Source organism: Dromaius novaehollandiae, chromosome 8 (genome assembly GCF_036370855.1).
Source record: "Dromaius novaehollandiae isolate bDroNov1 chromosome 8, bDroNov1.hap1, whole genome shotgun sequence".
Taxonomy (NCBI): Eukaryota; Metazoa; Chordata; class Aves; order Casuariiformes; family Dromaiidae; genus Dromaius; species Dromaius novaehollandiae.
In genome coordinates, this window is record NC_088105.1 from 30411016 (window position 1) to 30425261 (window position 14246).

Consider the following 14246-nt stretch of genomic DNA (forward strand, 5'->3'; position numbering starts at 1 on the left):
CTATGCTATTGTAAAGTCTGACTGGTGACCCTACGAAGCACATGGTACTTGGGAACACAAAAAAGTTATAAGGCGTTTTTCTTTTTGTACTTTCATCGTCTGCTCCTTCAGAGAAAAAAAAATCAATAAAAATTAATCATTAAAAAAGAGCAAAGTACCATGAAAAAGCCTGTACGAGCATCTTGCATGTAGAGGGAACCTTTTACTTAAGCACCTGGCATGAGTTTTCCTGTGCACCAAGCAGACAAACCACCAGCATCTTCCAAAGGGGCATGACACATTTTTTATACCTAGCAACAGCTTTTAGCTACCTGCAAGTGCTTTCCACCTTCTCAACCTAAAGGTTCATCACACCACTCATCATAACCAAGCTTCAGGAGGTGCTGTTTTACAGAGGTGGGTGAAGAGAAAGGGGACAGGATCAGGGCTACAGAACGAATCAGCACCAGCAGGGGAAGACGTGCTCCTGGCCGCTGGTGTGGGATGTCAGAGGAACCCTCTCGTGGCCAGGGGTAAGTGCAGACACAGAGCAAGACTAAAGCAAAGGGATGCCACGAGGGTGCCCATGAGTACTACACCCTTGTAGACACCCTTGCCACGCTGTGCTGTCTTCTTCAGGAAGGAAAACAAATTCAGCTGATAGTCCAGGTCCAGGGAGTGACGTCGAGGGACCCCAGCAATCCTCTCACACATACTCTTTGTGCAGCAGTCTTGTTGCTTCCTGGTAAAGGCAGTGAGCAAAGTGAAGAAGGGGGAAAAAAGCAGCACAGCAGACAGGCTCCAGTGTAATGTCAACACTAATGCTTTTCCTACAGAGTTTATCTCGGGAACCATCGTATTTCTACTTCAAGACACTTTGCTGATTACATAAGCACTTGTCTCTGGTGTACAATCTGATAATCAGCCCTGGTCTTTCTTTGTAGACAAAGAGGCCAATAAATCTCACCCTTTTTAAGTAGAGGTGCCTAGACAAAGCCCTTTACTGGCATTTAGCAAAATGGGTATTTTTCAGAAAACATAAAACAGCTGAAAGTTGATGGTTGGGAGCTGTGCAGGCTGTGGCTCCGCAGGAGCTGGAGGCTGCGTACACAACACACCCCAGCTCTTGCCTCAGGGTCCGACTATAGCCTTTCTTCCTCACTCCGCATCCCCAAAATCCAGCAGCACACAGGACAGGCAGCACGCTGGCAGGGAGGAGCTGTCAGCATGCCAGGCAAAATCATCAACACCAGAAAGCATCCCATGAGCCATGGGCAGGTGTCTTCTCCTCCCCAGCAGGACCGAGCATGTGAGGAGGGAGGGAGATGCTCTGCGCTCCCCCAGCCGGGGGTGCAGGAGGTGCCCAAGCTCTCTTGCCCAGCACGAAGGAGCAAGAGCAGGGGCAAGAGCTGGGGTCTAAGGAGGAAGAGCATAATGGGGTAAGGAAGGGCAAGCCAGAAGTCTGCAGTGAGCACAGGATTTACTGCAGTAGCAACATCAGGTGTTACAGGGACAACTGGCACATGAACTGGTGGTATCACTCACACAGCCTTCACGGGAGGCACCCACAGTATCACTACTGGCCTTACCTGCTCAGCTGCCCAGTAAGAGCCACAAATCCCACAGGTCTCCATGCAACAACTACAGCCTTTGCAAAAAGCAGGGGCAAACGAGGAAGGGTATTTTTGTGACTGTTTAGTAAAATCCTCAGTATGACTAGCTCACCTCTGCTTCTCAGGGCAGTGTTTCCAAGTCAGGCTAGATATGAGATGCTGTGACAGGCCTCTCCAGCATTACCCTGTTCCTTGGGCCTTGCGTCAGCCCCCGGAAACCTGGTTAGGCCAGGCGACTGAGAAGGGCAGGAGGCCTGCCAACACGGGCAGCACAGAGGCCACGCCGTGCACTGAGCAGCACAGGCTACTATGGCTTTTGCTCAAGAGCCAGTGGTCTCCAGGCTACAATTAAAAGCAGCTCCCTAACACACACTGTTAATAGCAGAGAGTTTCCCAGACCTGGTGCGTTTGACTATTTTGTGCCACAGATACACACTGGAGGGGTTTTTGCGACCATTTCGCCTGTTGGCTTCAGAGCTGTCCATTTTTATTTCATTCTGTACACACGACACCAGGCAGGAGGTCAGCCGCAGAGCAGGGAATGCAGCACGATGCTGTGGCAGGGAAGCCCATGCCCGTCCTTGGGACTCCTGAAAACACACAAGCCGCCGCACAGCACACAGCTGCTCAGCGTACAGCCTCTCTCGCTCCACACACAGGAGACATGAGCCCTCAGAGACACAAATACCTGCTCCAGGCATCTTGGCTCCAAAGAGCGAGAGAAGATAGAGAGAGCGGCGCTGCCATGAAGGAGCATAAGATGGGCTGAATGTCTCGACCACAAGCTCAGTGTCCAGAGGACCTCCAAGCCACTAATCCCAGTGTCAAGCCCCTAGTGCCTCTTCACACCACAGCATGCTTTAGATCACATTCAGCTTGGAAAACCATGCCAAACAGCTCAGATTTGTTTGCAGACTCTCATGCAGTAACAGAATTGCAACCTTTAGCACTGGGGAGAAGGACAAAACAGAGGAATTTCTCCAAAATATAACTTCAGTAGGAGTTAACTAATGAAACAACTTCTCTAGAATGTAGATGACATATAAAACTTACATTTTGGGCCCTACTCCACAAGATAACATGTTTCTTAACACAGATCAGGTGCAAACTTTAAAATTAATCACAGCATACATTTGCACAACCACATGTCCAGCAACTCTCACCTGGGTTGGGACAGCCAAAGTAGTTGCTCAACCTTCTAGTAATAAGGTTGTAAAAGATTTTCCATTATAGCCCCCTGTTTTCATACGTTTATAGCTTTCTGAAAGCTTCTCTCATTGTCTGTGCTTAAGGGTTTTTTTGTTTTTTTTTTTTTGAGTTTAAATAAAATACCTTCACCTGTTTTTCAGTTACAGGACAATGAAAAAAAGAAAAGTATTTGTTTTTAAAATATGGAAATGTGGAAAGGTCTGGCTGGCCTTGGAGGGGGCTCCATCTAGCACAGAGAAGTCATTTAATCAAGTTAGTCCACACAGGAGAAGCATGCTGAGGGCCTGATTCTGCAGCCACTGAGGTCATGGAAAATGCGTCATGGTGTCAATGATCCCAGTCCTGTCTGCAAAGAACTTGGGTACTCTGATTCCCCTAGTTAGTATTTTAGTGCCTGGGCTGGCCAACAGTGAAACAGTGGAGTAGCAAAAAAAAAGCTCAGAGCAAAGGGAACTTAGAAAACTTCCCTGCCTGCAGCAGGGAAGAAGTACACAACTTGCAGAAACAGTTAACTTTTTGTGCTGAATGAAAAAAAATTAATCCCCCTCCCCTGATTCCTTTGATCCATAAGGAATCACATTTACCCAGTTCCTTGAATGCCATCTTCAGCCTCTCATCTATATCGGGGAAAGCTGGATGCATCTCGGGAAAGCAACTCTCCTTGGCAATGAGTGTAACCAAGTAACAAGACCTCACTTCTCCAGCAATCATTTCAAGCACCCCACAGGCACAACATCAAAAAAGAGTCTTAAAAATAGAGATGTAGGTTGTCTTACCACTCTGAGGAGCTCATCAAATCACAGCAAGCAAGTACATAGGAGAGTCATTTAGAGCTTCTGAACCATGGAGCAGTACAACACTTCCTTCCTTTGGACCAGGCTCTCTTTGACCTTCCCCACCAAAGAGCAGCACAGCATGATCATTAAGAGCTTACAGACAGGCTCCAGTATCTTGACCATTCGCTAATATGGCATTAGTATTTTAATTCTGTGGTCACCCAGGAATACATTCATTAGTTATATAAACAATTGATCTTTGTTAGGAGATCATAACTGTAAGTAGAGTTAGTTATGAATCCAAACCAAAGCCTTTACACTCTACTATAATAATAAAGATGAGTCCCCTTATCTGTAAACATGAGGCTGGCACAACATCATGCCTTGCAGCTGCATCACAACGACGTGATCCCAACCCCCGGCGCAATGGAAACCTGCTTCCCAGAGATACTCTTGGTGCACTGGGGAACCTTTGCACTTTACCTCTGTACAGAAGGGCGTAAGCTGGGGATGCACCACAGGCTGAACATACATGTGAAAGGTGGATTCAATCTCCATCGTCCTGCCATTCAGCTTCAGGATAGGGAATTCGATGATTTCCTGAATAGGGTAAAAAGAAAAGCAGCTGTTCATTTAAATCAAACAAAAAAAATGAAGCTGGGAAAGATCCATACTAGCAAGATGGCAGTAAGAAGAGGGGGCTGATGGTCCCAGACAGAAATGAGGCCAACATGAAGCTCCGCACAACAAATGGGAGAGTCACGCAGGAGCACAGAACACGTCTAGCACTGTTAGTGTGAAGCAGCACAGTGTGGACACTCATCATGCGCTGGTCCCAGCCAGGACATACTGGTGGGTGCTCAATGTAGCAACCGCACATGCTGCTGCCTCAAGCTGAACCTTTCAAGAGAAAGACAACGTGGCACCGCTTGCACGTGCTACCCAGAGAACATGGAGGCACACTTGCAATGGGTTCACTTCTGGTGAACAATGACACCTCAGACATGATGCCCTCATGATCAGTTCCACCCTCTCTACCACTCACTTCTTCTGGAGGACACCAGACAGACAACAGGAGCTCCTTAAAAATTTGCACACTATTGCATGAAGCACCTCCTTCCCAGGTGAGGCCGAAACAAAAGTTGCAAGGAGCACCACTCTCCTCCAACAGAGCGGGAAGAGGAACTGTAAGTCCCCCTGCAAAAACCACCCCTACGGGATATGGCACAGTAGCAAGCCCTGCTTTATTTTCCTCTCTACAGCCAATTTATGCTGATAGGGAAATAAAAATGTTCTTCATCAGAAGAATGCTCAATTATTTGAATAATCAGCAATCAAAAATTTACATGGATCTGTTAATAAAAAGTTTAAAGAAATCCAGTTACAATGGATTTCTCAATTATTAAAAAATATACATGAAATTAAAAAAGCCGACCACTGAATAAAAGCGATAAAATCCTTTGTGTTCACCCCCCTCCTTCCCCACTCCCTCTCCTCCTTCCAGTTTAATGCAAGAGAAGTGACAATTTGTTTGGTGTCTTTAAAGAATAATTTGTCTATGTTATTTAATAGAGATGCATGGCACCAAGGTTCTGGAGTGCAAATGAGCCTGCTGAGTGATATCCATGCAACAAGCCTCTCAAATCACTTCTGGAGAGAAAGAGAGAGAGGGAGAGAGAATAAAAAAAAATATTGCTTTTTAATATTCAAAAACAGTTTGCAAAATTTAATCAAAGCAGAGCAAAAGCTAACATTTTTACCACTTTGACATTTTTATTAGCGCTTTCATAAATTTTTAAAACATGAATGGAATTAGTTTAACAACAAAAAAAAAACTGCCTGAAAACATCTGGAAGAGACAAATAAGAAATAATAAAAAATAAATAAATAAAAAAATCTAACTCCAGCGAGTAAAATTAGCATGTGGAAAATGCAGCCACTGCAGAGGACTAACACAGGTCTTGCACCCGGGCTGCAACGCCCATGACCCGCAGGGGGAAATCATCGTGAGGTCATATATAGGAACTGATGACATCACCAGCCCCCGCAGCCGGGGGACGGCAAGAGGATGGGTGGGTAAATGGAAACAACAAATAATTTAAAAAGCCAGTGGAAACACCCAATTTCCATCTCGGGGAGAACGCAGCGCCACGACCCCAAGGGCTTCCAGGAGCGGCCAAGCCGAGGGCTGTGCCAACTGGGCACAGGCAGCCAAGAGGAAAAGTTAGACCCTGGTAACGGTGACGAAGCACCTGGACGTAGACACCGAGCAGTCAAACAGCAGACAACACAGGGCTTCACGGTGTCCCCGCTGTCAGCCCTGCCGTACTCATACGTGCTGCATCAAGGAGGATTAGGCACATTCTCTCCCCCAGCCCCACAACCATGCCAAAGCCCAGCAGGAGCGACCAAGCTTCCCTGCCCCAGGGAGGGACATACACGGGCTGCGGCTGGAAGAGCAGGAGTACATAGAAAGGCAGAGAAAAACGCTGCTCCAGCTCTGCGAAATGCCTGAGCATCACCCAGATCTCGCCAACGTCAGCCACCCAGAATTACCAGGGGAAACGACAGAAATCAGTGATCGAAATAAGGAACGCTGAACACAGCCAAACGAACTCCTCCTGCTGAAATAACCACCACGCAGCGCAGCACATTGCTGTTCAGAAGGAAAGCCAGACTGCAGAGTTTGAAGCAAATGGGCAGGATGTCCTAACAGAGCCAGGCTTAACCCCAGGCCGGCTGATACATGTTACAGCCCTATCTGCCAAATATCGCTCTCCTTCCTCAAGCAGTCTGTAAAAGGGGCTGGGGAAACTTGTTACCCTCTGGGTCTGCACCCCATGCCGGGGCAATCTTTGGAGCGGGCAAGTCCTCGGCAGGGCAGGAGGAACAGGCTGGCCTCCCTCCCAGAGAGGGGCACACACCGACTGGATTTCACAGCAAGCCCGCGTTGCAATGCAGACAGCAGTCCTAAGGGAACAGAAATATCCTCGGGGCCATCAAGTGGCTGGATGCAAAGAGAGGCTGAAAGACAGCGTGGCTGGCTGATCTGATACACAAAGGCGTCATTTGCCTTCCAGAACCAAAGGCAAAAAGCACTTCCAGGAGGGTCGGATTAAAACAGACGGAGGAAATAAAAAAAGCTGCACTAAAAAATGTGGAAAATTTAACAATATCAAGAATTACTGCAGGTCTGTGGGAAATATGCGACCAGGGAGAGGGGGTGGAACCTGAGTCGCAACTTGAACATCTTGGGAGAAAGAACAGCAGCTCTTTTGGGCTTATTTGGTCAGTTTTTCAGGCAAGTGGTAAAGGACCTTTCCCAAAAGGCTGTTTCTCTGCACGCTTCCTATAGTGAAGATTTTTCCAGTCTCTGGCAATGTTTGCTCCACTGGTATCTAAGGAAACAGATACCAGCCCCATGAAATCAGCCCCACTCCTCACTAACGATGTTAGCCAGTCCTGCAATGAAATTTAACCTGTGACACTGCTGTACTTTTCATTTAAACTTTCATTTGGAGAGAAGCAGTGTTTGGAGACCCTGCAGTTTGTCCTGCTAATAAAGACAAGTGTTGGGGCCTTTAAAGGTGCCATTCATCTTTTGCCTTTATTAAATTCAATTTTCTTAAGCCTATGATACATCATGAAATTAAGAGTTGACATTCCTGCAGAAACAAAAATATCTATCAAACATAAACAGAAAGGGGAAAAAAAGAGGCCTCTATTACCAAGAATTTATGGCTTAAAGTTGATCTGTTTCCACTTTTTTTTTTTTTTTTTTTTTTTTACAAGCATATGGTTTGTTTTAGATATCCAAAATGTTATTACAGATCTAGAATTTCATTAGTAATTATTATGAAATGGTGAGTGCTTAGACACACACCCACACCCCCAACAGACCGCGATTCAGAAAGGCAGCCGGGCGAGCACTCACATTTCACAATAGCCTGGTGAGCTTAAAACGCTCGGCTACATCCGCACAGCCACGGACCTTCTCTGCTTTTTTCCAGGTGGGGAAAGGTGGAGGGAAGCAGTGCAATGGAGTTAGGAGAGCTTCACTGACACTAGGTTTCTTCTATGGAAGTCTCACCATTCATAAGAGCTACCCTGAGATCCTCGCACATTTCCATTTCCAACACCAACTACACGTGTGCCAACTACGGCATTGCCTTGCGCCAGCAGCGTTTGGGTCTTCTGAGTCTTTTTTTCCACCCCCAGCGTTTCCTCATAGCACAACCAGAAGTTATGGATGTGCTGAAATAACGCTGAGGGTGTCCAGAGGCTGCAAATAGCCACAAGGTACCCGAAGAACAAATGCACCCATCTGAATTTTGCAAGCACTGCAATTAGGTACTTTATTTAGCACTGCAAAGTAACTTGAAAGGAAATCCAGGATTCAAACCACCAGCAATAAATAAGCAGCTTTTTATTTTCCTTTCATTGTCATGAAAAGTTGAACATGTTTTGTGTTGAGAAATTCTGCACGCAGCTCCCAATTACAGGCATTTGCATTTATATTGTTGGAACACAGAGCTTCTAAAATCAATATTAACACGCTTAAAGAAAAAGACATTTCCACCCTGTCCCTCCTCTCAGCTGCTCCCCCAAACACGTTCACAATAGGAACGTATAGAGCCGTAGGCTTATAAATATCCATTACCAGGTCCACTGTCTTTACAACAATGTTGTATTTATGATTTTGTGGTACTTCAAACAAATCTATGTGACAGCTTGCTCAGAATATCCCCCCCACCCCTTTTTTTAAACCTTCTCAAGAAGGAGACGCCAGGCGCAAGCCGTCTGTGTAACCTGGCTGTCCCGTGATGGTGGTCTGAGGAGCAGCAAGTGGGCTGCAGCGTAACTGTGCAATGGCTATGGGCTTCCTTTTCAAAGGGATTTGAAAAATTCATACGGGCACGTGAAATCACTGCTGCAAACCCAGCCTTTTCCTACCCCACCACCCTACACGAAAACCCCCTCTCCAACATCAGAAAAGGGATGCAAGAATTCAGCTGCCTTGGTTTTCTTGATAATAAATCAACAAGCACATCGCTATACTCACTAAAAGCCTTCCTGGAACAGCAAGATCTCTAGAGTTTAGAAAAGCAAGCAGCAAAAGTTGCACTGCTTCCCCCACAGGAATCGTTTTGCTTATCATCTTGGATTTGTGGAGCAATAACATTATTAAGACTAAAAGAATACAATGCACAGCAAAAACTTCCTGCTCTCAAAACCTTTTAATCCAGAAGCCCATGTAAGAAGGGACAGGGCTTGCTTCAGGACAGTGATTTATATATTTGAGGAAGATCTCGTGGCCATTCAGTTCAAAAACTAGCAGAGAATAATTTATCCCCTACTCCCACCCGCATTTGAAGAAGTTTAATAAACACCAGAATAAAAGATGCCCATAAAAATCAGAGCTGACTGTTCAAAACGCAATAAAAATGAGCAGATGTTTTAAGAGAAAGGGATTTTTTTCTGATAACAAAAAGGACAGAACTTCCTACCACAAAATCGCTTTATACCTTTAGAAAAGGTAAAGGAGGAGACACAAGGGAGCCTCACTGGAGGGAACACAGGCTCAGCATCAGCTCGTTTTGTTCTGGGATTTTTTTTTCCTCTTTACAGAAAAAAAGTCATTTTAAGCACAAGGAGCTTATTTCTTAAACAAACACTTGTGTTTTTGATTTACACCACGGGCTGCTCCTAAATAATTTATGGCGGGTTAAATTTATTGCACAGCCCTGGCCGGCTGCAAATTCGAATTGCCAAATAATTAGATTTTAGGGCAATGCTTATAAATTATCCGCCGATTTGTCCGGACTTGTTTGTCAGTTGCTTTGTGCTTCGGGTCATCTTTGGCATTTCGCTGTTTGTGTTTTAATTGCTGATTTACACTTTGACAGATGAGAGTTGATGCCTCCAAGTTCCGGGTGGGGGGGTGGGGGTGAAGAGCAGGAAGAATCAGAGCTCTTAAAGGCCTGTGATTTTCCTTTTTTCCAAGGCAATTAAAATCGAAAAGGGACATAGTAAGGACAGCACTAGCCTAACAGATTTGCCTCCCCGGTTTCCATTCTCTGCCTTAATCATCATTTTAACTAAAGTTGTTTTCAAGTTGAGCAGCCTTGCACCAGCCCTCGGGGACAGTAACCAAGATGACTTCATAGGTCTTTTCCCCAATTCTAAATTTCTATTTAACTAAAATGAGTAGCATAAAGACAACACCTCTGCAAGAGGGGACAGCAGGACTTCTGCTGAATCAAGGCTATGCTGGCTGTCCCAAGGATGCCTACACGCGCACACAGTGATGAGTCTCACAATGCTTCTCCCCAAGGTAAGTTACTTACTGTACAAAATAACTCTGTTAAAAGGCCTTTGAGGAAGCAGCTGATCCCCAAATTACATTTTCCATCATTACCTAGCTGCAAATACACATCTGCACACACCCAACAATTAAATATGTTTAAACAAATATCATATCCTTGGGAAAAGCGTGAAGGGAAATACATACAAAAAAATCAGAACGCAAGGGAGCAGGCAAGAACATGGAAAGATTATGAAACACAGGGAGAAGATGACGTGAAGACAACTTCTGCTCCTGGATCCTTGAATACCCAGGGTTTCTTTCTTCCCCTGCCTTCAGGATAACCTCACTGCCAACTCTTAAAATTCAGGCCCAATGTCAAAGGCTGGTTTTCCTCAATGATAAATTTTGACCTTTCTTTTGGGTTCTGCAGTCTGACATCATACCTGGCTCATATTTCTAGGTGTTTCCTTACAACTGTGAGAGCGAGGAATCATTTCTCTTTCTTTAATAGGAGCCGAAATTCCCATCTAATCACATGCCTCCAGGAGCTTGAGCTTTAAGAGAGACATCTAGTCCATGCACCTGCCCTAAGGCAGCAGCATCTCCCCCTAAATCATTTCTGACTTTGTCTCGGCTGTTTTTAAAGACTCCAATAACAGAGATTCACACACTCCCCAGGCACTCTATCCTGGTGTTTCATTCGTCTTATCATTAGAAAGTTTCTCCTAATGTCTAATAGGAGTTTCCCTTGCTGTTGTTTAAATTCATGACTTCTCCTCCTATGCACAGTGGACACAGGCCAGAACCTTTTTCTTTTCTGTAACAGAAGACAGTTATCATACCTCCCCTTCTCTTCTCTGTACTAGGCAACCCCAATGCCTTCCAGTCTGTGCTCACAGGTTGCGTTTTGCAGACCCCTGGTCACACTCAGTGTGTTTCTTCTGGACTCTCTTGAAATGGTCTAAAAATTTTTTTTGAAGTATAGAGTCCAAAACAAAACATTTCTCTAGCTGAGGTCCCTCCTTATAGGGCCAAGAATAGGAGGATCCACATGACTTGCATGTGACATTTCCCCCTAAACTTGTCACTACAGTCTTTGGGACTTCTTTCATGCCACTGCACCTCACATTTTTATAGCTGGCTCATAACCTTTGCCCCTTCATCCCAAGCAAAACCTTTGGTAACCATTTGCTCACAGGTCGGCTTCTGCCTGTCACCATCACCATCATCCCACCTGCCAAAAAACCAAAAAACAAACAAAACAATCTATTTCAATCTTTCTAGCAGCACCCAGCCATCAGGAGTAACAGAACCTCCCTTCTCCTTCCACACTCAGGATGAGAAATACAGACACACTGACATTTCAACTCATTTCTTCAAGCACTACTGACATATATTTAACCACCCAGAAAATCTCAACTGCCACACACAACCATAATTTAAAGCTTGACAGTTTGGTGAAGTTTAATACTCAGACCAAGTTAGAAACAGCACACAGGACTTTCCAAATATTACCTTTGTATTGCAACACGACAACTACACAGCATCCTTTTTCAATCTACCCCTTTCTACCACAGGCAAGCTGCCTGTGCAGTCTCCATTACAGAATTATCAAATCATTTCAAGACCCAACCTCTTCACCTGATATCGAGCAGCACAAACAATCAATGATCCCAGCAACACTAAAACATCTGGGATGGGTAGAAAGGGCATGTTAGTGCATGTAAATGAAAACCCGTGGTTTTACAAACATCACAACTAACTGCTGGTAACAGCATCATTTCTACCTGGCGTAGAGAGGAACTAAGTAACATACCCAAGAACAGTTCTGCCAGCTACCAAGTGCCCTGACCAACGCAGACAACATGAGGATGATTACGCAGCCAGCTTGGAACAAAGCGGGAGAAAGCAAGAGCCTTTGCCAGAAAGAGCCAAGCTGCACCACCTCCTTATCGGGGAGGTTTTGTTCAAAACTAAGAGACAACTTTAAAACAGCAAACACCTCAACAGCCTGAAGGGAAAAGCGAAACCCCGTCGCAGCGCTCCAGATAGATGCCACCACATGGAAGAGCAAGCAGGCACGGAAAGGTGCAGCTGAACCTGGGGTATTTTAGCTATCAGCTATTTTAGCTAGGGTCACAGAGGGATTTGAGTCAGAGCCAAATCAAGAACTGAAAAGCTCCTCACATCAAGCCTGTTCTCTCCAGATGCCATCCCTTGTCTGCCAAGAGCCTAAAGGGACCACGGTAGGACAAAAGCAAGGACACCTGACTTCATGGTCACTTTATTTTTACAAAGGTATTAACACTTCAGTATTTACTTTCTGGACTTCTGCTTTCCCTGTTTGATCTCTGTTCTAGCAAACGTTTTCTGGAAAATCTGCTGGAAAGCTATTTACTCATTTCAGCATCAATCCTGCCCTTCCCCTGTGGGGATCATATTTACGCTTCAATAATTGTTCAGGAGCTGAGAAGGGGAAGATCCTCCCTCCAGTACCTCAGAATATTGCACGTTTTTAAAACATCACGCTGGGTGGCTCAGAGGCCAGGAAACAGCCAGCGCGCAGCTCCGCAGGGACCATACAATGCCATGCACACGAGCAAGAGTCACAAAGCACAAGAGCAGCAGGAGTATAACGCTGTGGCACCCTTCCCTTAACTTCGGAAAAGCACGTGCCATAAACGTTTCCAGCAGCACAAGTAACCCCAATCAGCTGCTTTACGGCGAGGCAAAGCAACCTTTAAACACACTACAAGGGACTTGCACATTCCTGAACTAGCACGGATCTTTCCATTTCAGGGTGACTGAAGCTCAACTACTTTCTGCTGTAACAACAAGTCTACTTAACTTTGCAACTTGTCACCTAAACGATGTGTAATGTTTGCACAGCTAAAGATACAGTGTTCAAACAGCACAGGTGGGGAATTGCACGCTGGGATGCATAACTGATGTGGGGTCTCCACACGCTGCGAGGGAAAGGGCAACATGACTGATTGCTTTAAAGCAGTCATCTCATCGGCCTGTCAATAACCAGCCGAAAGCTAAGCAGGTTGGGTCAGGTTAGGACTGCAGCAGTCAGCCACCTGAGCACCTGGTATTTTAGGCTTGTCACTATAATACTGCTGGGTTTATATCTTTAAGTAAGAAATTGAATATTTTCATATATCAGATGTCTTGCCTGGTGGTCCAGTGGTTGTGCTCCATAGGGGATTTGGGTTCAGTGACTGTTCATGTTACCTAGCTCATCGGGTTTTAAACAAATACAGCCAATTCTGTTGCCTGAAGCCGTAATACCCCTCGTCAGATTGATAAGGGTCACAGCAAGGTTGTCCCTACTTATTGCAAGAACAGGGGAGGTCGCCAAGGTAAAATGACTGCCACGGAGAATGCAGCTTTTGTGGGCGACACTGCAGCTGATATTTCAGACCATGCAAAACCCATTTTGAATTTCTGGTTGCTCTTCTCCAATCTCTCTGTCTTTTAAAATAAAGACATTATACTCAATATTGGTCAAAATAAGCCTTCACAACAGCCCCACAGACCTGAAATGAAACACACGAGATACAGAAAATATGAGAAAAAAGAACTGCATCTCTTCAGTAATTCCAGATGCACCCTATAGCATTTGGAATTACAGATGCTTATGTGCCTTTAGCAGAATTTGTAACTGTTCAGAGGAGCTAGCTATAAGGCCTCAAAAAGTTTTTTCAAGAGATTGTACAAAAATGAACATGAACAGAAAAATAACCTAAAATAGCTTTTATATGAACTATTTCCCACCACTCTGGGAACTTAAAGCATCGCAACACAAGAATAGCTTAACAGCAGCCATGTAGTTTCATTAAATAAAGGGTGTAAAGTAAACCATAATTGGCAAAGAGATGATAAATACATATTTTTACTTTTAGTAAAAAAAAGAAAAGCCTTTAAGTGACTGGGTTGCACACATCTTTAATGGCATTCCTCTAGTAACAACACTGGATGAAGCTGAATTGAGAAGTATGTATTTAAAACTGCACCCAAGCCTAAGCTGCATGAAGACAGGTAATTGCAGATTAATATTCCATTGTAATACTTATGCATGAGAGTGCTGAGTTAAAGTTGCCATGGGAAACAAGCCTGAATTTCTTCACTTTTCAGCAATTCACGATCAGCCTTAATATAGGTTTTGGCAGGTGATTTCTAATGCACTGAGCTCAACAGCTACACAAAAACTGTGCTAAAAGAAATCTGCTACACAGGAATATCTAGATAGGATAGGTGAGCACTGGCACATCTCCACTGTTTGCCTTTGGATAGGATTGTGACAATCTCTCTGATACCGGCTTTGTGAGCCACCATTCCCATTCTGGCCTTCAGCGA

The 14246-nt window shown here is 44.9% G+C and overlaps 1 protein-coding gene across 3 annotated transcripts in view; it reads right to left on the minus strand.

Moving 5' to 3' along the window:
• ERI3 (ERI1 exoribonuclease family member 3) overlaps window positions 1-14246 on the minus strand; it is a 148977-nt gene that overhangs the window by 120053 nt on the left and 14678 nt on the right. For all 3 annotated transcript variants that reach the window (XM_064516108.1, XM_064516110.1, XM_064516109.1), the window contains one exon: window positions 4061-4177. In XM_064516108.1, coding sequence (XP_064372178.1) covers window positions 4061-4177 — 117 coding nt within the window. The remainder of the gene's footprint in view (window positions 1-4060; window positions 4178-14246) is intronic.